The 25,972-nt window shown below is 49.7% G+C and overlaps 1 protein-coding gene across 5 annotated transcripts; it reads left to right on the top strand.

Moving 5' to 3' along the window:
- The first annotated feature begins 6,059 nt into the window (after window positions 1-6,059).
- On the top strand, window positions 6,060-25,057 carry nr4a3 (nuclear receptor subfamily 4, group A, member 3). 5 transcript variants are annotated; one of them, XM_029129715.3, is made up of 9 exons: window positions 6,060-6,429; window positions 9,223-9,393; window positions 10,195-10,276; window positions 12,861-13,693; window positions 17,809-17,938; window positions 18,403-18,566; window positions 18,657-18,856; window positions 21,378-21,556; window positions 23,203-25,057. In XM_029129715.3, the coding sequence occupies exons 3-9, from the start codon at window positions 10,213-10,215 to the stop codon at window positions 23,463-23,465; spliced, it is 1,833 nt and encodes a 610-aa protein (XP_028985548.2). In that variant the 5' UTR covers window positions 6,060-6,429; window positions 9,223-9,393; window positions 10,195-10,212; the 3' UTR covers window positions 23,466-25,057. The 5 variants fall into 5 exon arrangements, with proteins under 5 accessions (XP_028985548.2, XP_040923777.1, XP_055359451.1 ...); XM_055503477.1 differs by lacking the exon at window positions 6,060-6,429 and adding an exon at window positions 6,479-8,583; XM_041067843.2 differs by lacking the exon at window positions 10,195-10,276 and having other exon boundaries at window positions 6,267-6,425.
- The last annotated feature ends 915 nt before the right edge of the window (window positions 25,058-25,972 follow it).

The raw sequence follows: 25,972 nt of genomic DNA, 5'->3' as shown, positions 1-25,972 counted from the left end.
TGCTCGGTTGATCCTCCACCACTGTCAACAACGCGTGCAGGACTCCTACCGCGCCTCGGCTGTGGGGGGATTCTGTCCGTGTCTGGACGCGCGTGGCTGTAAACACTCGGCGTGGGGGAATCCTGCAGCGCCCGAAGGACGGACGCTCTCGAGCGCAAACCCGTCCACGTTCCTGCCTCTGACATCTTCTAGAAAGTAGCCTTTAAACAACTGCCCACACTGCGGTGACTCACGCGCCCGTTGCTCACATATTTCCCCACACTCTCTTACAAATTACGCCCCCGCGCTCTCGGGCTCGCCGTTGGAAGTTAAGCTGTAAATTTATTACCTACAACAGTGACACAACGTGCGGCCGGACCGGATTCCGAATGCCCGGAAAACCGGGAGGCGTGCGCGAAAAAACGTGCTTCACTGTTGCTCAACTTCCAATTTGCGGCGTTTCTGTTGCGCGCCTCGGGCGACGCTGCGACACCCGAGTGCGCGCGGTCAAACGGGGAGCGCGACTCGTAGACCCGGCGGCGTGAACGCGCATCCTTCACGTGTGCGTTGCGCGCTGATGTTCCAGCTGTTTGCTCAGCCGCGCGCCCTCGGTGCAGCATGCGCGTGCGACTGACACGATTGATAAACGCGTCCGTCAACGGTGCAAACCGCACGACACGAATCTCTGCCTTTAATTGCTGATCCTCAGCCGCCGCGGCGTCTAATTAGAAGCCGTAAACGATGTGCATGAATGGCGTGCGCGCCCGCATTCTGCGTCTGACAGTCGCTTCGCCCCTGCACGTAACCAGCTAATAATGGCCTTGTCTGCCAGCACAGCCGCTGCCTGAAGGGTGGAACAATTCCCACAACAATACTGGTTATGATAAAAAGGAGTCCAACCGGTTTCGCTGATCACTGATTATAGCTTCATGACGCAACCTGACAATGGCAGCGTTTCTTTTCCGTCGCTGCACCAGTGCAAACAGGAGATTCCGAGCTTTCGGCCTGGTGCGAAGGCACGTTGCAGCTCCCGCCGTCGTGCAGGAACTCTGCCTCGCCCCAATGGCTGTGTGTGTGTCAGGTACGTGGACCTCATGGTTCTCAAGGAAGTGCTTCAGGAGAGATGTGTTCACACATGGACCGACGGGCCTTCGACTCAGTTAACCTGGACACACACATGCACGCACACGTACACACACATGCACACACACACGCACACACACACACGTGCACAGACACACACTGGCGCACACACACACACACGCACACACACACAGGTGAAGCTGCTACTTAACGCCACACATATACAAACAGCACGGACGAACGCAAACAAACCCGACCGCATCACACGCACGGCTGCGTTTTAGTCACACGGCCCCACGCGCTCTCCAAATTTTTTTACACAAAGCCATGAATCACGCTTTAGAATGTTTCACTGCAACATAATATTGAGGAAGGCGACAAATCTGCCAGCGAGCGAGCGGAAACTACAGGACGTCACGCGCAAGCTGCCGTGTGTCAGCGCCGGGTTTGGACACTGCTTTTAGTGCAGCGTCCTACAGCGGGTGATGTACAGTGCCCCCCCCCCCCCCCTCCCCCCTCTTGTGGGCCCAGCGCTGCCCTACACTCCTCGCTCCTGTCCGTGGGCACTGGTGTGATAAGGCAGCGATAGGTTGTGTTACTTCACTTGGGTACTCCCAGGGGGGAATCCCCCTGGTGTGTGTGTGTGTGTGTGTGTGTGTGTGTGTGTGTGTGTGTGTGTCCACAGAAGGGGAAGAATGCCGCCATTGAGCGCCCCCGCCGCTGCGCCAGCGAACCCCCCCCCCCTTCCCCGTCCTCGCCTGCACTCTGACGTACAGTTGGAGCAGATTTGGTGACACGAAGATAAAAGCCTTCCTCTGTTTCTCTCTTTCTCCCCTTTCCTCCTTCTCCAGTGTCACCAGAGCGCTGAGTGCTGGTGCCTTGGCCATAGACATAGAGAGCTCATTCACACTCACACAATCACTTTTCACTTCTGCTTTGTGATAAGACAGAGTCCGGAGTGTCCACCATACAGCCGACAGCTCGGTACAGGCTGCTGATGCTGATGCACGCTCGGGATGCGAGCGTGCATCAGCATCAGCACATCTGAAGCACGCACACGCACGCGCGCACACACACACACACACACACACACACAAAAAGACCTCCCCCGTCATAAACCTGACAACACCAATGAGCCTGCAGAGGTCGGACACTCGTGTGGATGCTCAGCCCGTCGGCACAATGATTTACAGCGGGACAATTAGTTTGAAGCACAGGAGGCAAAAAGCAGCACAAGAACAGACAGACGTGATGTGATTTGAGTCGAGGCTGGAATTTCGTGACAGGTCAGTGTAGGAAACGGAGGTGGAAATGAAAGTGAACAAGGGAAAGTGAAGGAATAACTTGAATTTTTCTGTGCGTCCTTTTAGCTCAACATGAGCTGGTGAATGATGAAAGGGAAAGACGCTGACCAGTAAAAGGGCAGTTTGTTAACACAACAAGCGGTCGATGTTAAAAACAAAGGCACTTTTTGTCACCTGGTTATATTTGACGTCCCCTTTGTTCATTGTTTCTCACCCCGGCGGGCGGTTGGTTAGACAGCGAGTTCCTGATGAAGTCAGGGAATGTATATTTAGCTAAGGTGAAGCAAAAACCAAAGAAGATAAGTGACAGGCCAGAGGAAACAATAATCACATCAGTGTCAGTGTTACTGAAGTGGAGGCAGGTGACACGACGCGCACACAGCAGGGATGCAGCACGTGCTACACCCAAAGCAAACAATAAGGGTTTGGGCTGGAAGCTGGTTTGCATTTGGTTAGTTGAGGCATCCGGCTGAATAAGTGGTGGTTCTATGGCTGAGCAGCATGGCGGCACGGGAAATGCATCCAAATCAATGCGATGTCCTCCTTGCTGACAAAACAAGTGCTTATGTGTATGAATGACTGTGTGTGTGTGTGCGCGTGTGTGAGTCACCTGACACTGGTGGACGCAGTTGATTACCCACATGTCCAAATCTATTAAAAGGACGCTGTCATAATCTCTAATCACTTCCATGTCTGGCGGAATAAGGGAGCAGGTTAATCTGGGTTTACGCGTCACCGTGATGAGGTCACAGCCGAGCCAGCTGATACCCTGACCTGGGAGAGAACCAGGTGAAACACGCAGTCAGCGGCACAAACGGGGAACGGGAAGAGACGTTCAGATGCCTTATTGTTCTGCAGCAGACGAATGATGCAAAAGCAGAACCGTGCTCTGTGTGACCGAGGCACACTCAGTCATTAATGTGACAATTATTTATTTAGTTTAGCTGTGGTGTTTTCCACAAAAGTGAAACTGGGTTGGATTTAGGAGTAATCCTAAATTACATTACAAATTATAATCCTGAAGTTTTCTGAGCCTCAGAGGCCCGGTGGCATGTGATCTGCAGCTGATCTGGAAACAGGAGGCCTGACTGCAGTGTTGCCCAATTATTTACGTCACACTTTAAGCATTTTTAAAACATAATCATGATTATTAAAAAACGGCAAATGGCCGGATCCCCCTTACACTCAGCTGCATTCCAGGAACTGGAAGAACTTCACCTTCTGGTGACTTGTTTCCCCCTGTAAACACACACAGTGACGTGGGGCTTCCTTATGTTCCGTTCAGAGCGGATCTGTTTCAAGGTGTAACACGGGAGAGGGATTTCCCAGGACGGGGCGCGTAAAAGCGCGCACACTCGCCTTCCTCGGGATTAAAGTGCGTTCAGCCAGAAACGTCTTCGCCCCGTCTGCTGCCGCAGCGGCGGAGCTCCGATCGGCTTTAGATGAAGCTAAATACGCACAGCTGCTGATGGAGAAGCCGAAGCCGTCACATTCACAAACCTGTCGCACGCGTCTGTCGACGAACTGAAATCTACGTGTCGTCGGATCTACTTTCTTTTCGTCCCCCGACTTCACAGCCCTTTAGCCCGAACCAGCCTGTGGCACCGAGAGCTAGTCTCGGCAGCCCCCACACGTGTCTCTCCCCGGCTGTTCAATCAGCTGACTGTAAAACTACCCCTTGAATAACAGGTTAACACTAAGTGTGCTGCTTAAACTGTAACCCGCTGCGCTCAGGTCGCTGTTGCCGACTAAAAAACGGGGGACACGCTTTACGGCTAAAAATACCTGTCTACGACTATATTTGGCTTGGCTGGATCACAATCGCACCGCTAAAATAAAATGGGCTCTTTGCTATCTCACTCTCCCTCAGTCGGCCAGCTGCTAAATTTAGAAACAAAGCTTGCGTCAATCACGAGCTCCAGTGCGTCAAGGGTTCCCCCGCCCCCCGGAGCTCATCATTGGTCAGAAATAGGACGTTGGCTCAAAACTACGCGCCTCGTGATTGGTCGGGTGGCATTATTGTTCTTGGAGGCGCCGGAGCTGCGTTTTAACTTTTAGGTTGCCGAGCACGCTGCGCCGTGGTCCTTATCAAAAGCCTGTCAACGATCAAGGGCTCAGCCTGTTGCTTCCAGTATTTGCTCCCTTTTGAGCACAGACAAAATTATTAGCCACAGTTGACAGAACTATGTTGATTTTAGCTGAAATTTTCTATTGGTTCTCGATTTCCAAGTCGTAGTTTCTTAGCATTGGACTCTCTGGAATCCATTCACTCCACTCCCTGCTCCATTAAATTACAATCAATAAGAATCATACAAATCTTATTAGTCAGGATGAATGTATTGGCTTTCAGCAGCATGTTTATTTGACAGGATCTGTACATCTATTAAGATGTGCTCATATTGAAAAGGAGACAATGTAGCTTCTAAAAAGTTCTACTGATAGAATATAGTGATGCAATACCCCAAATTCAGTCAATTTGGGACACAGCGAATGTGGGAGAGTAGATAAAAGGCCACATCCTCTGAATGAGCCAGTTTCAGTTCAGTTTCGGCCTAAAATACCACCAAGGATCTAATTAAATCACATTATATATTACCAAGATGATTTTAACAGTTTGGGTTCCAGACAGGTCATGTCAATTGATATATGTGGCCGTAAGCTATTAGGGATCTTTGCACACAGGCACCTGAGCCCCAAGAGGGATCGGATAAAGTGGGGGCGAGAAATAGGTCAGGTTACATTAAGATATATTGGCGTCACATAAAGTCACTTACCCAGATATTTTTAAGTGTAAAGCAACATGGCTCATTAATATTAAACGCACACAATAATGAGCTTGTCCTGGAGTTGTTGAGGTTGTTGGTTGCTTTGCTTTCACTCTCCAGTCCAACTACAGTAAAAACAAACCAGCTGAAGTAGATTCAGTGACTGTGGAGGTCAGGTCATCTGATGCAGCGCTCCATCACTCTCCTTCTTGGACAAGTAAATCTAATCTAACCCTGAGGTGAGTTTGGAGTCAAACTACAGCAACAAATCATGGTCTCACGAATTGCAGAACAGATGGGATGAAAAGGCTGTTGAGGTTTGACTAGTACTTTGACCTTCTGTGATTAGAACTAAACATCTCAACTAATCAAAACGATTGATGGCTTTGGCGACTACACTTGAGGATACATTTAAGGTAATTTGTTGCTATAGTATAGATGTTTAGGCTGTACCCACTTATCATCTGCATGTAACCACATGAATGAATCTAAACCATATGAATCTAATTATAGACGGTTATGATTGAGTCAAACCTAAACGGCCAGGGAGCATAAAATAGAACACTCTTTCCCACTTAATTCTATGTTTTTTCTGTTTTTTCAGTTTAGTAATTTTAGTGTTGTCACTATTGTTTAATGTCAAAAAAAAGAAAAAACGCTGACAAAGCACTTTTGGCTGTTGCCGTATATACATTTCTGTAGGCTAGATAACAAGCTTGACCGCCGGGGTCCTGCAGGTTCTTCCCCTGCAACCATCAAACCAACCGCCTTCCTCTCCCTCTCTCATTACTGGCACGGAGCGCACGGCTGATCTGTACTGTACGGAGAGAGAGCGCGAGTGAGCGCCACTCTGGTGACGTCACCTATCCCATGGCGTCACATTGACGTAGCGCATACCAGGTTCTATGAGGAGGCAGAGCCCACATAAATGCACTATTTGACTTTCTCCCCTCAGACGGCGCACATAAACAAAGCCGCGTTACAACTCTACACTTTGCAAAGCACTCAACAGCACTGACACAGACCACGAGAACGGACTCAGACACGCTCCTTACACGGAGGAGTTTCGAACCTTTTTCATTTTGTATTTTATTTTTCCTACTTTATGTACTTTTCAGAAAGTCGGAGAACTAGAAACTTTTTGCCGCCAGTGCAACCTGTGGCTCTCCAGTAAGCTTTTTTAGTACATTTTTGTTTTTCCCTCACGTCGACTTGGTGATTATTCTGGATGGAAATAGGAGATTTAATGCGAGGTTCTTACTACATGTAAAGACGGAACCCTTACGGCAAACCAGTAAGTAAGTTGTGAATGAATGAATGAATGAATGAATGTGCCGTAGGGCGGACTCGCAGGGAACCAAACATTAAGACAACCTTTTACGCATGGTTAATGCTTACGTTACCTAAATCTTATGCCATGATGAATGATACTAAGTGTGACTGTTCCGTCCACCTGGCGCGTGTAACCTGTTGATATGCCAAACTCCAGTACAGCTGCATCTGTTTGTGCGTGTGTCGTATATGTGGCGTCCCCGTGAGCAAATTAAGCCGAATTTAATTTTAATTTGCGCCGGGAAGGTGTCATATTCTTTTTGGTTGTCATGGAAATGAGATGCCTCTCATTCACACGATGAATAGTGGTGTCGGATGCACTAATGGTCTGTGTGGAGAATAACCTACATTCAGACAGGGTCTGGGAGAGGGGACGTAAAGCCATGTGTTGTGTGATCTGGGGGAGTGATACACACGCATGACACGGGGCGTTTGGTGCGTGTGAGAGCACTGGGTGTGTTTTCCTGCGCCGTGTCAATAATAAGTGAAAGGCGTTTGCCAAATTAGGCCGAGACGTGGATTCGTGAAGTTCCTGCCTTGTTGTTTTCCAACTAGTCCTAAATCATCTGCGTTCTCCGGCTGATGGTCAGACCAAACACGTTAGTAGTCACGTTGTGTCGGCGAGGACTCGGCCCTTCCTCCCATTGATCGCAAGAGAATCAGCACACGCGGCCATTCAACAGAGAGCCACATCGAATTGTCAAAGTTGCGCTGTGAAATATTTCCTACGAACATCCGAGGACAACACACACATTGTAAGCTATAGCTGTGCCAAGCCTCGAGGCAGTCATCATGGTTTATTATAAAAAATGCTAAGTTAGGGTTCTCTAACTTTACCTTTCTTTCTTTCTTTCTTTCTTTCTTTCTTTCTTTCTTTCTTTCTTTCTTTCTTTCTTTCTTTCTTTCTTTCTTTTTACGCACGCACGCACGCACGCAGACTCTTCTGATAGTCTCCCTCTCAACGCTGATTTACAGTACTCACATATTTCTCTGGTCACTCCTTTATGTCCTCTCCTTTCTCTGTCTCTGTTTGCTGGGAGCCTCGCGCTGTCCGGACTTATTGGCGAGAGGGGCTACCGGGGGCTACCGGCGCTCCGGGGCGCGTGCTTCGCAGCTCTTGTGTCGTTCTCTTGGTTACCGGGACGCGCAGGGCCAGAGCCCCACCGATCGGCTCGGCCCGAGAAGAAAGCGGGAGGGAACCTGTTTGTTCATCCAGAAAAAAAAAATGCGCCGAACGTCTCACTTTACAGAAAAAGTTTGTTTTGTAAAAGTGGACATGGAGCTCCGTTGACGCACAATTACGGTGTTAACGCCACACGTTTATTAACCAGGGCTTTCTGGCTTATCATTCATAAATGTTGTTGCCACTTTTTCAGGTTTTCCTTTAACACAAACGTCTACACGGTGATATTAATAACGTTTATGTTCCAATTTAACCGTGATAATTAAATGCAACACAGTCCACGTCGTTCGCCGGTTTCTTTTTTGGTTCAACATTGCCAAATTCTTTGTGGAGCATTACGTCAAAAAAAACGTATCATGACCAAATCACCAAGCATCCGAAGAGTTCATAAGGCCCCAATGTTTCCTTTCAAAAGGGGTCTGAGAGTTCAGAGTAGCTGAATCTGACACAAAGTGGGTGAGTTTGATCTGGTGATCAAAGATGAGCGATGACAGCGGCTGCAGGTGCGCGTGACCCGGACAGTCGTCTGCGGCTTGTCAATGGACAGTATTGATTTGCGGCGTATGGTCGAGATTGAGCAGTCTCTCGGCTTGACTGTTTCCCACAGGCTCCGTGGGTCCGTGTGTGTTGCAGAAAGAGAGAGAGGGACCGTGTGCGTGCGTACAGATATGTATATGTATGCGCGTGTGTGACAGAAAGGGGGCGCTCTGGGCCGTCAAATCCACTGGCCGCGTCCAGTCGGGCTGCTGTGAGAGCGAGCAGGAGACGCGTCGCGCGCAGAAGTCCGCTGCTTTAGTTTCGAGTCAGACTCCCGACACTTTCTCGATTTCATCCCCGTGGATGAACCCTGCGCCGGCGAATACGGCGGTGATCAGAGGCAAGGCGCGCGAGGAGGCTGCGGCACAGACTGCTTTCATAAAAGTTGTCACTTTTCAAGGTCTGTATTCGTGTACAAAATGTCTAGATTTGAAGCCGTATTATTTACTTCAGAAAATGAAATATTTAGGCTGACAATAACGTGACATTACTTAGTGTTAGAATGAAACTTGTCGCCCACGTATTCAAAGTCTTGAAATGAGCTAAAGGTCCTCAGTTGTGGTTGTTAATATTCTCTTTACAGCCTGGATTTAAAGTTATAGTTTAATTCGGAATTGTATTTCCTGTCACTCTAGTGTCTCTGTATGTTATGTTCGCATGGGTTTCTTAGGATATAACTGAATTGGGTTTTTACCGTTTCTGCCTAAGTGCATCTGGCTCTGATGTGCGCACAGCAGTTTGTGCCCACTCATCTTTCTGCTTGTTTTTATCTCATTTGCTCTCCTTGATTGTCAGACTACAACGTTGCCAAGCAATAGTTTAAATTTAATTTAACTTGTGCATATTGTGCTTATTTTCTTCTGGGATCCATTTTTTGCTATTCAATCCACCTTCGCGTTTAATTTGAATAAAGTTCGGCAGAGTCGTGTAAAGATGAGTTTCGGGGTCGGGAAAATAGTAAAACCGCATCTCTGCGCCTTTGAGTTTCGACGACTTAGACGCGACGTCGCAGGTTGTAATGCAGACGTGTTTCCTCCAGACACAGGTTCGGAAGAGCGCGCCCAGCCGAGCTCGGAGCCCCGGCGACTGGACACTTTCTCTGCAAAGCCCGCCGAGTCCTCCCCGCTCCAGGAGCCCTTTCCCAGCCGCAGCCACGCCACCCCTCAACCCCGGACACCCAGCACCATTCAGCGCGAAGCTTTTTCACCAGGTACACGACAGAGGCAGAGTTCAAGCTTTGCGATTTAACCCCTATTTCTCTCTCTCTTTCCTTTATACTTAAGTGTCCAATGTGCTTTTTGAGCAGATGTTTAGGAAGTTTAGTCGCTGGGCTGGTGCAGTTCTTCTTTTGTGCATTTTATGTGTGACACTTTGTTGTTGTTACTACATAAAAAACTTCAATAGACATAAATAGACTTTTATTAATCTAAACCTTGCTCAGATAATAGATTATAATTTTCTGCTGTCTTTTTATATTAATTGTGTAGCGAACAGTAAAGTTTTAAGAGGAGGCTGGTGACCTTTTTACTGTGCACCTCAGTCTGTATGTGTGTGTGTGAGTGTGTGTACGCGTGCGCGTGCGCGTGCATGCGTGGACTGAGTTGACATTTCAATCATAGACATAGCGGCAGAAATAAGAGCCTTCTGAGACTAGGCACGCCTGAATCCAGAAGCTGTGAGCAAATCAAAAAAGTGATAGACATGGATCCTCTTAATGACTCAAAGTCCTATATGACTAAAAGAGAATAAATAGTGGGTGCAGTTTTTTTTTACACAAAATATTTAATGTCAAAATGAATACTTATCATCTCCACAGTGTTCATTTGAAGTGAATATTGCACATGTAGCGTACAGTCATCGCTGGTGTAATTTGTGCTTGGTGTGTGCAGGTCCCAGTGTCTCCATGTTACGCTCCACTCCCTGAATTCACACCATTTATTTCACTGACCAATACAGAGTATTTCCTGTGTTTCTGTACTCATGTTTGCAACTTCATGTTTTTATTTGTTAGATCTATGGCATTCTGACAATGAACAAGCGCACTCAGTTATTGGAACAGCTGCAGTTTGTCCAGTTGAAATGCACACCTCGAGGTTAGAGACTGTTTCCTTTCGCCTCACTTTGCTGCACCACCTGCTTGGGTTGTCTGTCCCCTTGCTTGCACACACACCTGCTTGCATGCTAGTTTAGTATAGGAAGGTTAGCTCCAGGTTTACTTTAGAGCTGACACAAAAAAGACACGCGCGCCACCCTCTTTGTGCGTTCATGTGTGTGTGTGTGTCACCGTCTGAAGATGAGCGGCGCCACCAAATCTGAAGCGCAGAGGAGGATGACAAATTTGCAGATGCAAGTGGTTTTACAGGTTCCTCCCAGGATGAGGGCGCATGTTATTGGCAGAGGGAGCATATACAGATTCATGTTTATATCTAGAACATCACTGCTGATGTAAACGTGGACGTGTGTGAGTGTGTGTGTGTGTGTGTGTGTGTGTGTGTGTGTGTGTGTGTGTGTGTGTGTGTGTGTGTGTGTGTGTGTGTGTGTGTGTGTGTGTGTGTGTGTGTGTGTGTTTGTATGAAATTTGTCAGAAGCTTAGTCTTTCCTCGCCTGACACACACACAAACATCATAATCTGTTAAGTAACCATCAGCTGTCAACTGGCTCCGTATCTAACATTTATTCAACTCACAGTCTTTCAACATGTCTTCAAGTCAAAGGCCAGTAGGTTTCATATATAATATATGCATAGAGAAGCAGGTAAGATGCTGTGTGTGACAGGTGCAGCCCCAAACGAAGGCCACGCTGATCCGAGGCCCGACCTATTGACATATCACAGACAGTTCAGCGGCGCGCTCTCCTCCCCTCACGCTTCAGTTTTTCCCTCTCGCCTCTCTCCTCTCTGCCTCCGGTGTCTTTAGGTATAGCCCAGAAAGGCCCCGTGACGCCCGTAAAGCTGCATGTGTGTTTTTCCACGTGGGTTGAAGAGCTGGTCACTTGTAGAAAAAAAAGACGCGATGACGTCAAGCACACGTAGGCCTGAAGCTTGACTCATATCCTCAATTTGGAAAAAAATACACCTATAAATATCCTCCCTGACACACAGCATGTAGATCATCTATGCTTGTCTCCTTTACATTTAAATGTGAAAAAAAACAGCTCATCTTTAGGCTTAAACATGTTAAGCTGTCATTGTTTTTAATTTTAATTTATTACTACTTGTCTTTAACAAATAATGATTAAATATTTAAAATAATATATAATGAGTGTGACTCATATTCATTCATCCCGTTCTGGAGCCAGGAGCCGCCCCTCAGGAATAAATTAATTGTGCTGGAGCGGCTAAAGTTAATATCAGTCTTCTGCTCATCGTTTTGGCTCATAAATGCCTACACACTAATAGTTAAGGCTGTTTTTTAATATATTACCAGCTCGTGCTTTTATGAAGCGGGCCTAACGGCGTTTCTATTTTGTAGTGGAGTCGTAAAAAGTTAATATCCCTTTAATTTTCGACCGATGTCGTTTGGATGGAGGCGATTTAACAACAGCGCGACCGAAAACGTCCCGTATTTGACTATCAGACCAACATGACGCGCGTGGGGGGGAGCGCGCGCGCATGCCGGGCGTCAGCCGAGCAGCGCGGCGCTGACGGTCCCGCTTGCGCTCGTGCGCCGAGCAAACAGTGCGAGAGCCGCGGCTGCGCTGACACTCGCGCCTGATTAGAAAGGCGCGCGCAAACGCAGGTGGGATGTGTTACGTAAAAGGGTCCGATAAGGTGAGACCCTAGGCGCGCGCACGCGCGCACGCACGCGCACGCGCAGGCGGTGGCCTGCTGCCGTGGCTGTGACACAATTGAATCAAGGGGAAAACTCAAGACATGCCGGCTGGCGTCTGCAGCAGTTAGAGGAAATATCTGTGTCTGTGTGTTGTGCCTGCACTTAGCTGCCTGCGTCTTGTGTGTTTAATGTGTGTGTGGGTAGTGCAGCGAGCTTCCAGCACCACCATGGGGGTTCCATTATTATTTAATGTTATCTCATCTGCTTTGCCATCTGACTAATCTGAGTACACACACCTACACACGTTAGCAGACTCCCACATAAACAACAGCACACGGAGACACACACACACACACACACACTGTGGACCTGGACTCCAGCTAGCTGTGTGTGTGTGTGTGTGTGTGTGTGTGTGTGTGTGTGTGTGTGTGTGTGTGTGTGTGTGTGTGTGTGTGTGTGTGTGTGTGTGTGTGTGTGTGTGTGTGTACATTTAACTTATTGGGTGTGAGATGTGTTACCGCAGGAAATTGAGTGAAAGTAAACGTGTGTTCAAAGTGTTCCTTGCATTTATTCTAAATGTATGTGAAACAAACTGCTCGTTCCAATAAATCCGCGCAGAGTTTCGCAGCTTTCCGGTGAACCGTTGTTTTAATTCCCTTTCAGCGGAGCGCTGCATGCACATTCCTCCAGAAGAGTCTTTTTCCTGCAGGGTTGCTCGGGTACTGTGCTTCTCCGGCAAGCGCCTTGTTGATGTCCTGCTTCTCTGTGTACTGGGTGTTTCACTAATATGCTATTAACAACACGTCCACCAATGGGCCACACTAACCCCACATAAACCCTGTTTTTAAATGGGAGTCTATTGAAAGCATGTGGCCTGACGTGCGCGTGTGCTCTGTCTCCCTGGCAGACATGCCCTGTGTGCAGGCTCAGTACGGGCCCGCTGCTCCAGGCTCCGCCTACTCTGGCCAGTCCTTCAGCTACCAGAGCGACAGCTACGGCTCTGACCTCATGACCCCGGACTACACCAAGCTGGACCTGGGCGGCGGCGAGATCTCCGCCGCCGCCACCACCTCGCTGCCCAGCTTCAACGTGTTCGTGGAGGGCAGCTACGAGCCCAAGTCGTCCTGCCTGTACCAGATGCCCGCCCGGCCCGCCATCAAGAAGGAGGAGGACGAGAGCTACCTGAGCGCCCCGCCGCTGGAGGCCATGTCGTCCTCCTCCATGTACTTTAAACAGTCGCCGCCCTCCACTCCCACCACCCCGTCCCTGCCGCCGCAGCCCGGCGCTTCCTTCCTGTGGGAGGAGCACTCTCTGGCCCCGCCCCACTCCCACTCCCTGGGCTCCGGCCTGGACGCGGGGCCCCTCAAGTCTCCGCGCTTCTCCCACTTCTACCAGCACTCGCCGCCGCACAGCGGCGGCAGCGGCGGCGGCTACGAGGGCCTGGGCGGGGGGCTGGTGCGCACCTCCTCCTCCTCCTCGTCCTCCTCATCGTCCATCTCGCACCCTCACGGCCCCGCCCTGGAGCAGCCCATGTACTCGCTGCACCGCGGGGCTGGAGGGGGCAGCCTCGCCTTCCGCTCGCTGGCCCTGGGGCCCTGCGGGCCCCTGCTGGGGGACGGCCTGCCGTCGCCCCCCCCACGCGGCCCCCAGGGGGAGGGCACCTGTGCGGTGTGTGGGGACAACGCGGCCTGCCAGCACTACGGCGTCCGCACGTGCGAGGGCTGCAAGGGCTTCTTCAAGGTAAAAACCCTTTAATCCCAAGAAAAACTATTTCAAGCTTGGGCTTATTATAAAAACATGCTTTTAAAGCAACATGAATCTGTGGATCTCATGGTTTCTAAGAAGGAGGCAACCAGTCTCTTTGTTTGTGCCCACAGAAACACTAACGTACAATTGTACAAAACTCACATTTATACTTAATAACCTTATAAATATCATTTAATTCCAACTGTCTTTCCTCTGAAACGGTTTACTGTGTTTCACCCTAAATCACCATTAAGGTCACTGCAATACACCCACAGGGGGCAACTCTCCCAGCAACCAACCGGGCTGGCGTGTGTGTGTGTGTGTGTGTGTGTGTGTGTGTGTGTGTGTGTGTGTGTGTGTGTGTGTGTGTGTGTGTGTGTGTGTGTGTGTGTGTGTGTGTGTGTGTGTGTACTTTTGTTTTGTGACTACAGGATGGTAGAAGCACATGATCCCTCGGACAACCAGTACAAATGCACTCGTAACGCTTGTCGTTTTGTCCCTTTAAAAGTCTGAATCCTCCTTAAAATCAAAGTTTGTTTTCTGTCTGTAGTAAATCCGCGGCCACAAAGTTGACCACAGCTCACTGACATAACGCTCGGGACGATATGAGTCAGTTTGTAATTTGGCTCATCAAATGATTCACCCTGCAGTTTCTCAGCTAGGTGTTAGCGCACACATGCTCTCGCACACAGCATATTTTGACATCAGTAGGAGATGGTTTTTAGTCAGTGTCATTTTTTTTCTTCATTTTCCTTCGGCGAGTCACAATCTCCCACTACACTTATCTGAATTACACCGAACTCACGCGGTGACACCGAAGCAATTTCTTTGTGCAGCTTTTCAATGATAAGGTTTCCCAGCACACTTATGAGACAAGAGCCAAATGAAGAGACAAGCGAGAAGGAGGGCCAAAAAACACAGAGGTAATTGAATAATGCCTCTGGTACGTGGAAATAATTTGTCATTCTTTTCAATTTGTCTCACAATTTGTTTTTATTTAATAATTAGCCAAAGCAGTGTCTGGTGGCAGCGGCCGCGGGCTGTCTGCGCGCTGCAGCGCTCAGCGCCGACGCAGCCTGTCAAACCTCAGTACGGCTCCTCTACAGATGCAGCCAGCCGTGCACACACACACACACACACACACACACGCAGCACATCCACGCAACCACACGTATAGAAAAACATATTTATTGGTACAGTGGAATGCACATATTTTGTCAGTCAGTTCCAGTCAGAACGCAGGATGTCACCAGAAGAACCGCAAACATGCCTCTTACACGCGTGCCGTTAGACACATTACCTCCATTACCCTGATGGATTTATTGTCCCCTAAAAATATTTCCTGATTATATTTAATTATGCCTGAATGGTTATTACACATTAAACCATAGTGGGGGCTTGTTGTAAATTATTGTTATTTCATTAGTGCAATTTGAAACACATTTTCACAGTGAATTAATTTTAGCTCTCAAATAAGTAAGTCTGTTTTTGTGTTTATTATTTTAACAGAATAATGTGCTCCATTCACTGGTTTTCATTCATTTAGTCTATTCACATTTTTTTTAACTATTAACCAGATCTCAGTTGTTAGTATAATATAAACATTATATTAGGAGCAGAGAGCATTAGACCTGCTTTTCTGTCCTAGCCACAGTTAATTTACTTGTGCTTTATCAGTCAAAATACTGTCGGCTCACTTCATTGCATGCATTTTTTACTTTTCCGCTGCATGCACAGCACGCCCGACATAGAGAAAAGACTGAGAAACAGGCTGCATAGCCACATAGGCATCCTATAAGCACATAAACACTATGTAGAACAGTAGCCCTGCGCTGTCTGAGCTGACAGAGAGAGATTCTGATTGCCTCCGATTAACAAGCAGAGGAGAGGGGGGTGCAGGAGGAGGGTAGGGGGGAGGGGGAGCAAAGTCCCTTAAGGCTTTTAATTTAAGCGGAGGCTATTAGCACATGTTACATGTCAGGAATTTGCCTCTGCATGCCTCCATCCAGCCCCCACCACACCCCCAGCATCATCCCGTAAGCATGTGTAGAATGCGCTTCTAGCAGACGGAACTTTCTTAACTCTGACTCCTCTTTGATCCCATTCACACTCGTGTCTTTTAAAGTTTTGAAGTTCAATTTAAAGTAGAAAAACTCTCCATTCTCGCGTTGATACTGTGGATTTACAGACTTTCTCTCTGGGTCTTTTCATATGTGCATGTTCACCTGCACACACACACACACACTTATCCCTGTAATGAGTGTCGGTGACTTGTATATTACACAATTATTAAGCTTGCTGCGTGTCTCTGTTGAGACGCCAGTCATGCTCCATGCTCCTTAATACAAAGCAAAGTCACAAGAGCCCCAACCGCACACACACAGCAGTGGAGAGAGGCCAGACCTCACTCATGAGAGCTTCATTTATCAGAAGCTCAACTGATCATTTCAAACTCAGGCCTTTCTTGGAAGCAGCTATCTCGTAAATTAGGCCCCGAGGCGGCCGAGGGGAAACAACTGCATCTTCACACAACCACCAGGGTCACCTCGGCCTTAACCACTTTCATCTGAACTTCCACCACACTGCAAGAAATACAGCAGCCTAATGCAAAAGACAGCATGGTTAAGTGGGGTGACTTTTCCAAAAACCTCTGCACAAGAAAGACTGTGAAAATGTATTTGAATGATTTGTTGACTTTGCTGTATTTGTTGTCATGATGCTTTGTGCGTCATCCAGCCTATTCTGCAACTTAGCTCGGACTCCTACTAAACGGATGTTATATTAATGACCATAACTAACTTATCCCCTCGTACGGGTCACTGGCCATTGAAGGGATCAGAGGGAGACATTCACAACGATCTGCAGCGCCATGGCAACCACTCTCATCCGGCGCTGGCACCCATTACGCGCCAGTTCCGCACTCGCGCCGGAGCATATGGAATAATTGGTGTGTTATTGGTCTCCTGGGGGCACGGGCATGTGTGGCGCGAGGGGTTCCTAATTGGATTTATTTGTTTTGATGTGTTTTAGAGGCGCTAAAGAAGAGGGGGAACCGCGAAGCGTCCCTCGTGTTGTCTGTTTAATTCACAGTTTGTTCTGGTGGACTACTAAATCTTTACGAAATGAATTGAAAACACGCTGCGAGTGACATCAATTACACGGTGTAATTGCGTGTTTGTGTTTTTTTTCTGCAAATTATTTTTGTAAACAAAGTTTCACCCGGGGCAAAGGCTTGGCCACGACTTCTGATGCTTTAAATGCGTCTGTAAAGTTGCCAAGAAGCCCCAGGAGGCATCACTGCGTTTACATAAAGGGACTCTGTAGATCTGTGGTTTGTTTATATTAAGCGCAATTACATCACCAGTTATTACAATGGAGTGCATTTAGTGCGTTTAATCCCACCGCGCTACAAAATGAATTAGTTGTAATAATGTTTGGATTCAATTAATACCAATCGCCTTACAGGGGAATTATGTGAGTTATTACATCACTTATTTCACATATGAGAGCAACTGATTTTCCCTTTTTACACAAGTTTATCCAGCTCCAAAAGCGCACGAGACTTCCCGGAATCCATTACCGTGCGTGCTATTGTCTTTCATTCACGCGCGTACCGCACCCGGCCCCCACGTGGGCCGTTTCTGATTTCATTTTAATAAGGTCAGTAATAATCGCGCGAGCCAGTGAAGGAGAAAACCGCTCCCGCGGGGCCCGTTGTGGAAGCGGCGCGACGCGCGAGGCCCCGGAGGTGCCACGAACTGACCCGCGAGCTTCACAAACAATCTGATCACGCAGCTCTTGTGTCCGCTGTCCCTCTGTCTCGCGGGACCGGCTCCGGCACGCCACGCGCTCGGTCCCCATTGTCAGCTCCTGCACTAATAAAATTGTCCATCCTGCGGGCGAGGCTTGTTGGGAAATTAATTTTCTCTAATTAGACTGATGTCACTGCCGCCTTTCAGCGCGTAATTAAAATCTGACCTGCGAGCTTCTGCTTTCGTTCTTTGATGGCGAAGAAACAATATAAATTGAATTAAACAAATCAAATATTAGGTGGTTGATTGTGTTTGGAGGCTGATTATCGCTATAGTGCCTGTTTATTCTCTCTCCAGCGCACCGTGCAGAAAAACGCCAAGTACGTGTGTTTGGCCAGTAAGAACTGTCCAGTGGACAAGAGGAGACGCAACCGCTGCCAGTACTGCCGCTTCCAGAAGTGTCTGAGCGTTGGCATGGTGAAGGAAGGTAAGAAGCCACACACCAACCGATGCCTGCAACGCGTGAAACCGCTGCACCAGGACATATCCTGTTCCAAGATGCTCCGTTTGCGTCATCGCCCCGTTAGAGCTTTGCAGCAGATTGACTTTGCTGATGTGCAGAATCAGTGTGGCACACATTGTTCCTCCCCAGTCCCAGGCATGGCGTGTAATGCCCCCGCCTCCACACACACACACACACACACACGAAGAAGACATACCCACACACGTCTCTGTCCCATAAACACAGTGGGCAGCGGGCAGAACAGCTCCACTGCCATCTGCTGGATAACAGGGATCGTGTAGGGATTGTGGGAAAACTGTGGAAAACCTCCTCACGCTCCTACTTCCAGCACCGCACGACAGCGATAACAATCAGGCACGGAACAGAACAGGTCTGTGTGCATGAAAAGGGTGAACTGAACATCACCTCTTGTGTGTTTCCGGCGGTAGTGGTGCGTACCGATAGCCTGAAGGGGCGCCGGGGCCGTCTGCCCTCCAAACCAAAGAGTCCCCTGCAGACGGAAGCGTCTCCCCCGTCCCCACCCCTCAGCCTGCTCTCCGCTCTGCTCAGGGCCTATTCCCACAGCACGCCCCGGGACCTCGACTACAGCCAGGTACGCGTGTGTGTGTGTGTGTTCATTACAAACACTCATGCACTCATGGTGGAGGGGTTTATTAACGAAGCAGCTTCTCTGTCCCATCAGTTCAGCGCTGCAGACCCCCCCTCGTCGTCCTCGGATGCCGAGCACATCCAGCTCTTCTACAGACTGCTCACCATCTCGATGGAGACCACGCGGTGCTGGGCCGACCGGCTGCCGGGCTTCACGGAGCTTCATCGGGAGGACCAGAACTTGCTCATAGACTCAGCCTTCCTGGAGCTGTTTGTCCTGCGGCTGGCGCACAGGTGAGACCCGAACACACGCGCAGGCGTTTGGTTCGCTGTCACACATTGCTTCAGGGAGCAACGGGCGGTTAGCATCAGTACAGCGTGTAACTGCGCTGCCAGAGCCGTGTGCTGTCGTGTTGGTGTATCTCCAGGGTGGGAGGAGAGGAGCTGAGTAATCGCCATACGAACCGAATTATGAATGGAGTCTGTAGCTATGACAGCAGCTACACCCACGGAGTTCCGCTCCGCGCGTCTGAGGTCTGACGCACAGAGGGCCCTGTGTGCGCTCGGCAGCCCGAAACCGCGCTAACATTGGGAACTGTGAATTGACAGGATCAATTCCATGTAAAAGCTGGTCAGCTGAGAAACTGAAAAGAGCCGTTACGAAAGCGAATACTTGTTCATTTGAGCTGAGTGGAATAAAAAAAAAAAGGATCGACCTTATTTTCCTGGTCTATCCAGGAATGAGTGTGTGTGTGTGTGTGTGTGTGTGTGTGTGTGTGTGTGTGTGTGTGTGTGCGTGCGTGTGTGCGTGCGTGTGTGCGTGCGTGTGTGTGTGTGTGTGCGTGCGTGCGTGCGTGCGTGCGTGCGTGCGTGCGTGCGTGCGTGTGTGTGGCGCAGGGAGCACGTGCCCGTCTCTCGTGGATACCTGTGGTGCCGCTGTGACTGCCCCGGCCCGGCGTTGCCTCAGAATCGCCCCGGGTTACCGGCCTGTTGTAGTGAGGCATGCGCTTTGTTAAAATTATGGGGAGGAGAGGCAGGCTACAAGCTCATCCTTTTGTCTGCACTGTTGTCTAGGGCAGAAAACCAACACAGACACACACACACACACGCACGCTGACTCACACACACACACACACACACACACACACTGTAGAATCCCAACTTTGTGTCCTCCTCCCAGTGTAGGTCCAGGTGCAGGGTGGGCAGAGGATGGGTGGTGGCATCACAGCCCCAGCAGGAGAGGAACCAGGCTGGGCCTCTGACTCAGTCTAATCGTTGGACTCATCTGGGCCTCTCTCAGACACACACACACACACACACACACACTGCTCATCCTCCCTGCAGCCAAACTCCCACAAGCACTGAGGAAAACACACACACAATCCCTGCACTGTCTTACCGCCTCCCTGTTCTGTGAGAGCCTGGGATGCGGTGCACGCTCCCATCTCATCGCTGATGCATCCCTGCGCTGACCCCGTGTTGAACTCGGATGCCTCACAGACCCCGCGCGCTCGTGCACGCGCACGCGCTCAACGAGAGCAGAGTAAATTTGCTCGGCTCTTCTGCGCCGGCATTGCTGCGAGCGCCCCGTTGCCGAACGGTTTCTGCGGTTATTGGCCGATCACCGTGGCGACGGCGTCGTCAGGCGGGAGAGGAATGTGTGGCAGGCGTCCAGCTGTGCGTGTGTGTCTATACGCGCATGCATCTGCCCGGCTGGGTGTCTGCGCAGTCCTGCTCATGTGCTACGATCAGACACGGGTCTAATAGTGCTTTTAAAAATAACGCACGTAATGCAGGGAAACAGGCTCCGATGCAGTCGTCAGGTGAATGTCGGGGCTCCCGGGGGTCAGTTCATAGGTTACTGACGTGAACCTCAGGCTGGAAAAGTTTGTCTGACGGGCAAAAGTAGAAACAAACTTCAACTGACTTCCTCAGTGTCAGACTCTGCCCCTTCTCTTGCTCTGACTCTGCTCTCGCTTCCTTCTCCCTCGTCTTCAGGTGTAAACAGTTGGCTGCAGGTCGCATGTCTTACCTGCATGCACTGGTGGCGTCTCCAAAAGGCTCTATTTTAAACCATAGTGAGGATAATTAGGCACAAATGGCATTTCATCTTCTCCTCATGGCTGCTAAACCAGTGTTTGTGCAGGGTGTAATTTGAGGCTTACCACCCCCCCCCCCCCCCCCCCCCCCCCCCCCCCCCCGTCCTCTCCTCGCTCTCTCCGTCTCTCTCTTCTCATCATCAGCTGTTGTCCAAATACCCAGTTAAGCCCTTTTGCCTTTGTGCTGCATCTTCCATCTGTCTGAGCTCGGTGCCACCCTTTGTTCCCTCCTCGAGCTCCACCGGCCCGGCGCTTCTTCAGTCACAGCTCCCCCTCACATGGAACCCGCTCTCTCACCAGAGCGGGATCTTGTGTGAACGTCTGAGGGTTAAATGCTCCTTTCGTTTCCTCATTAGGACGCTGTGTTTCCACTGCACACCGCAGCCTGGGCACATTGGAGCTATAAAAGTTTACCTATCTGCAAAGAGAGAGAGAGCGAGCGAGCGAGCGAGCAGCCTGGTGCCCTAACCCTCGCCCCGTTCTGCCAAAGGGAAACACAAGAATGTTTTAAAATGCTATAATTTTGTTGCGAGCACAACCCTAATCGGCTGCGTGCTCGTGTTTGATGTGTGAGCGCCCATACTGTTGGCGTTGCTCCCTGTTTTTATAGTAATTGTTTCCTTGCTCGAGTGTCTTAAGGCTTGTTTACAATACGCAAGGGGGGGGAAACAACTGGAAAAGAGGTCTAAGCGGCGGCCTTGCCTCCTGCCTTTCAGGTCGATGCTGTCCGAGGATAAGCTGGTGTTCTGCAACGGCCTGGTGCTGCACAGGTTCCAGTGCCTTCGCGGGTTCGGGGAGTGGCTGGACTCCATCCGGGACTTCTCCAATCACCTCCAGAGCCTCAGCCTGGACGCCTCGGCCTTCGCCTGCCTGGCCGCCCTCGTGCTGCTCACAGGTGAGGACGCGAGCGTCAAAGTCGCCACCGCGAGTGTCGAGAGGCGACGTCAAACCAAAATAGCGGCGGGATTTGGGCGATTCAACCCACGCGTGCGAACGCTGTCAATCACAGAGGGCGGTTGTACAAAATACACGCGTACGCGTCCACGAGCGTTCTTTCTGTCCAGAGTGACGGCGATCAGGTGGACACACACACACACACACACACACACACACACACACACACACACACACACACACACACACACGTGCCTTCTCACACATCTCTGCCCAAAACAAGAACCCGATACCCAGAAGCACCTGCTGCACCTGCCACACACCTGGCCCTCTAATCACCATGCATGTGTGAAAACTGGAGGCATAGTCACAGCTCCACCATCTGAGACTTGAGGGCTGTCGGTGAAATACATTAGAAATGCATTGCAAGTAGTCAATTAACGGCCGAACGCCAGGTGATGGAGGACGCCTTTGCAAGAAAAAAATACACACAAGTCACATTAGAGTCAGAATCTGTACATCGATGTGTAATGGCTGAAACACCCCTCCCCCGCACTCTGCTTCCTCACCTCACTCTAACCCTGCCACCTCCTCCTCTTCCTCTTCCTCCACGTCCTGTTCCTCTGTCTAAGCCCCACAACCCCGTCCGCACTCTCTGGGGGAGCACTTAACTCTGTGCCTGATCGACCAGCCCACCGTGGAGCACAGCTCCGGAATGGCGTCTGCGCCGTTCTCAGCGGCACTCTGCCACCTCGGCAACGCACGCAGCGCGCCGCCGCGGCCGGGCCGCCGGAGCCGCCGGGCCATCGACCGCTCCGGAGTGGCCTGTGCAGAAAGGCGGCCATCGATCCCTCCCCGGGAGCTGCCGCGCACACAGAAAGACGGGAGGCGAGAGTGTGCGAGGGCTCTGAAAGGCGCGGTGAAAGGAGGGCTGGAGCAAACACGGAACAGACAAAACGGCCACATAAACAAACAATAAATGCGCCTCAGATAATGGATGCCTCAAAGTGAGACGGGCCTTGGTGACGGCCTCCCCGCAGCACGGCCCGGCTTGTGTGTGTGAACACCCTGTTCTCTGCAGAGTGAGTTAGTGTCACATTAGGCCCGGTGCGGGTGCCACTGGAGTTGCTATGGGCAGCAGAGTGTGTGTGTGTGTGTGTGTGTGTGTGTGTGTGTGTGTGTGTGTGTGTGTGTGTGTGTGTGTGTGTGTGTGTGTGTGTGTGTGTGTGTGTGTGTGTGTGTGTTTAATTTCATTTGGCTGCTCACGCGGACGAATAATCAGCTAATTGTGGAGCACTTTTGTTTCTGTAACTGTCTTAAATTGCGAAGACCCCTCTTGCGGCCCGGTTTGTGTGGGTTGATGTGTACATACTGTATGTATGGAGCGTGCACAGTGTGCAGGGGGCTTATTAGGTTACACCTCGTATTGATCTGCAGCCAGTGAGACAGGTTAATGCCAGTTAAGAGCATGAGCCATACAGGCTAATGAGGTGGAATTCAATATAAGAGAAGATGTAGCTAATGTTCTTTCATCAGTTCAATGAGCTCTGATGTTTGTGCGTGTGCGCTTTTTCTTTCCTGCTGACTTAATTTTTGCCCGATAATGAATTATGCTGCTAACAGCTGTGTGTGTCTGTGTCTTCGCAGACCAAGTGCCAGGTCTGAAGGAGCCAAAGCGAGTGGAAGAGCTGCAGAACAAAGTGATTTGCTGCCTCAGAGACCACCTGGGCTGCGGCCCTTCTTCCTCCTCGTCCAAGTCGGCGCCGCCGCTCAGTCGCCTGCTGGGCTTCAGGGCGGAGCTGCGTTCCCAGCGAACCCAGGGCCTTCAACGAATTTTCTACCTGAAGCTGGAGGACCTGGTACCGCCCCCTCCGTTGATTGACAGGTTCCTGGACACGCTGCCCTACTAGGCGCCCTGGCTGGAAACAGAGGAAAGCCAACGTCACGTCCTGTTCGGGCCTTTTTTTTCCTCGGCAGGAGAACGCACACGCATTCAGCAGAGCGACGCCAATCCTCTGGCTGATGCAGAGCAGATACAAGGCCGATCCAACGCTTTTCACACAACGGGACGACTCGTCGAGAACGGCTTTCCAGGAAAATGGACAACCAACTAAATGTTTTTCACCAATATAAAAGAGAGTTACTCAAACTATTTACCACTTTTTATTTGCGCCTCCTGTTTTACTCATGGAGGACAGGACAGACGATGGAGAAATGACTTCCTGTTGTCCTCCCTCCGCCTGGATGGCGGCTCATCCAGCAGAAAAAGAAACAGCGCAAATGTTCATGAGTACTGTTTGTGTGTTATGGTCTGGCTCACCCAGCGCCAGGTGTGATCAAAGGTGTTCAAAGCTAAAGACGTCCGGACGAATCACAAGCGACTGTGCATTCTAGTTCCTCTGCCGAGAGGAGGAGGGGTGTGTTTTCATACTGAACTGTCAAAGGTCACGTCAGCGTAAGCGTCACGACGTGGGACACAGACACTTCATAAACACGTGGAAACGACTGTTGAGTCGGGCTGTTTTCAAGTGCAATTTCTAAAGTGCTATCTCGACACAAAAAGGAAGAGACCGAGAGCAACAGTTTAATTTCAAACTCTAAATTATTTTAATACAAAGACCTGTTCTGTACTGTCAGTAGCGTGAGCAAAGCAAGGCGGCCTCCGTGTGGCCCTAGGCAGCAGTGGAGATACTGTGCACTAATGATTGATGACTGAGTCGCCCGGACTTGAACTCGCTCTAGTGTATTGTTTTTTTATTAACTCGTTTTGAAATTAATGGTTGAGTAGGGGGACACGGAGGAAGCAGCGTGGACAGAAATTGGCTTTTGAAGCACTTATACCCCGAGAAGGGCTAGAGGCACAGACACACACCCGACCTGCTCACCCGGAGGACGACGGGGGGGAGACGGGGGGGAGGGTGCTCGACAGAAAGCCGCACGTCCAGGGGTGAAAACATTCCACGTTCAGGCCCTCGTTCTTCTCGTTTCTATTGTGGAAAGCCGTGTCAGAGTGCGGGAGGCATACCGTCTTTGTGTGTGTACGCTTAGAGAAGCCAGGATCATATGCATGGTGTGTTATAAGCTGTCAAGAGCTGCCATAGCCTGTCAAAACAGCTCGACCTGTGTTTGTGTCACAGCCTGTGGCTCTGCGGGGATGTCCCCGGGCCTCCACCACCCACCCACACACTCACGGCAGCAGTTTGAAACATGAAAAAAAAAGAAACGCAAATTATATAAATATAAATATAAATATATATATATATATATAAATATATAAAACTAATATTTTGAAGTGTTTTTAGCTTTTTCAAATATTGTGGTACGAGTTGTGCATTGTTTTTTGAAGAAGAGAAACAAAAAAGAAAAAAAGTTTTAAAAAAAAGCTGTTTTTCAATGTCCCTCTTTGGTTTGAGTTTCCTGTTCGATTTTTTTTTCTTTCTCTTTGGTTCACTGGATTTTCTGTTCAGCACTTTGAAATCATAAACTAGTTCTGATTATTCTACTGACTGCCTCCTGTGTTTTGATTCTCTTCTCTTTCTCTCACTCCCAAAATTGCCGCGGTCCTGAAAGCGAGCGAAAATATTCAATTAGATTTTATGTCACGCAGGTAACGTCGGTGTGAGGCTGCTGAGACGCTAAAGTCTCCTGGCAGGACTCATCTGTGTCTCGTGGGACTCTCGTGCTCTCACAGAGAGTAGAGGAGGATTAGGAGAGTGAGGAGGGGGAGGAGAGGAGAGCTCGATGTTAGCATGAGGTCCAGATCAGCCTCCGCCCTCGTTAAACACCATCGATCGCCACGGTGACATTTCACAGCACATGCCGTCTATACTGTCACTGCCATCACTCACTCGCCCTCCTACGCAACAGAATGAGCACTAACACACACTCGCTCTGCCTCTGGTAGCCAGGTGATTGATACTAACTGTGGCCCTGAAATTGTGAACCGCTCTATGTGTGTGTGTGTGTGTGTGTGTGTGTGTGTGTGTGTGTGTGTGTGTGTGTGTGTGTGTGTGTGTGTGTGTGTGTGTGTGTGTCAGAGTCAAGTTGAACCTCACTTCTACATTGGAACACTTGTGCTTGAATCTAAATGTAACTAACTTAGAAGTTAGTAGTAGAAGTAGTTAGTGGAAACTAACTTGTGTTCATGCTTGTGTCACGTGCTACTGAAAACGACTGCAATCCTCCAGGTGCAACGGCAGCTTCTCTGATCAGCAGGTGAAATCAGGTGACCACAAAGCAACGCTGCGCTACTTGAAGAGGAGAAACACATCTAGGCACACGTAGACACAGTGAGCTGTCAGTCCCTCAGCCAATCGATGTGTGCTGACAGATAGCAGATACCCCCAGAGTCTTAATTAGCCTTTCCATTAGAACATACACACACGTTCAAAGCGGATTTTTTCATGGCGGCGTGTTC

Source organism: Betta splendens, chromosome 16, assembly GCF_900634795.4.
Source record: "Betta splendens chromosome 16, fBetSpl5.4, whole genome shotgun sequence".
NCBI lineage: Eukaryota > Metazoa > Chordata > Actinopteri > Anabantiformes > Osphronemidae > Betta > Betta splendens.
This window is presented reverse-complemented; position numbering and strand designations above follow the sequence as displayed.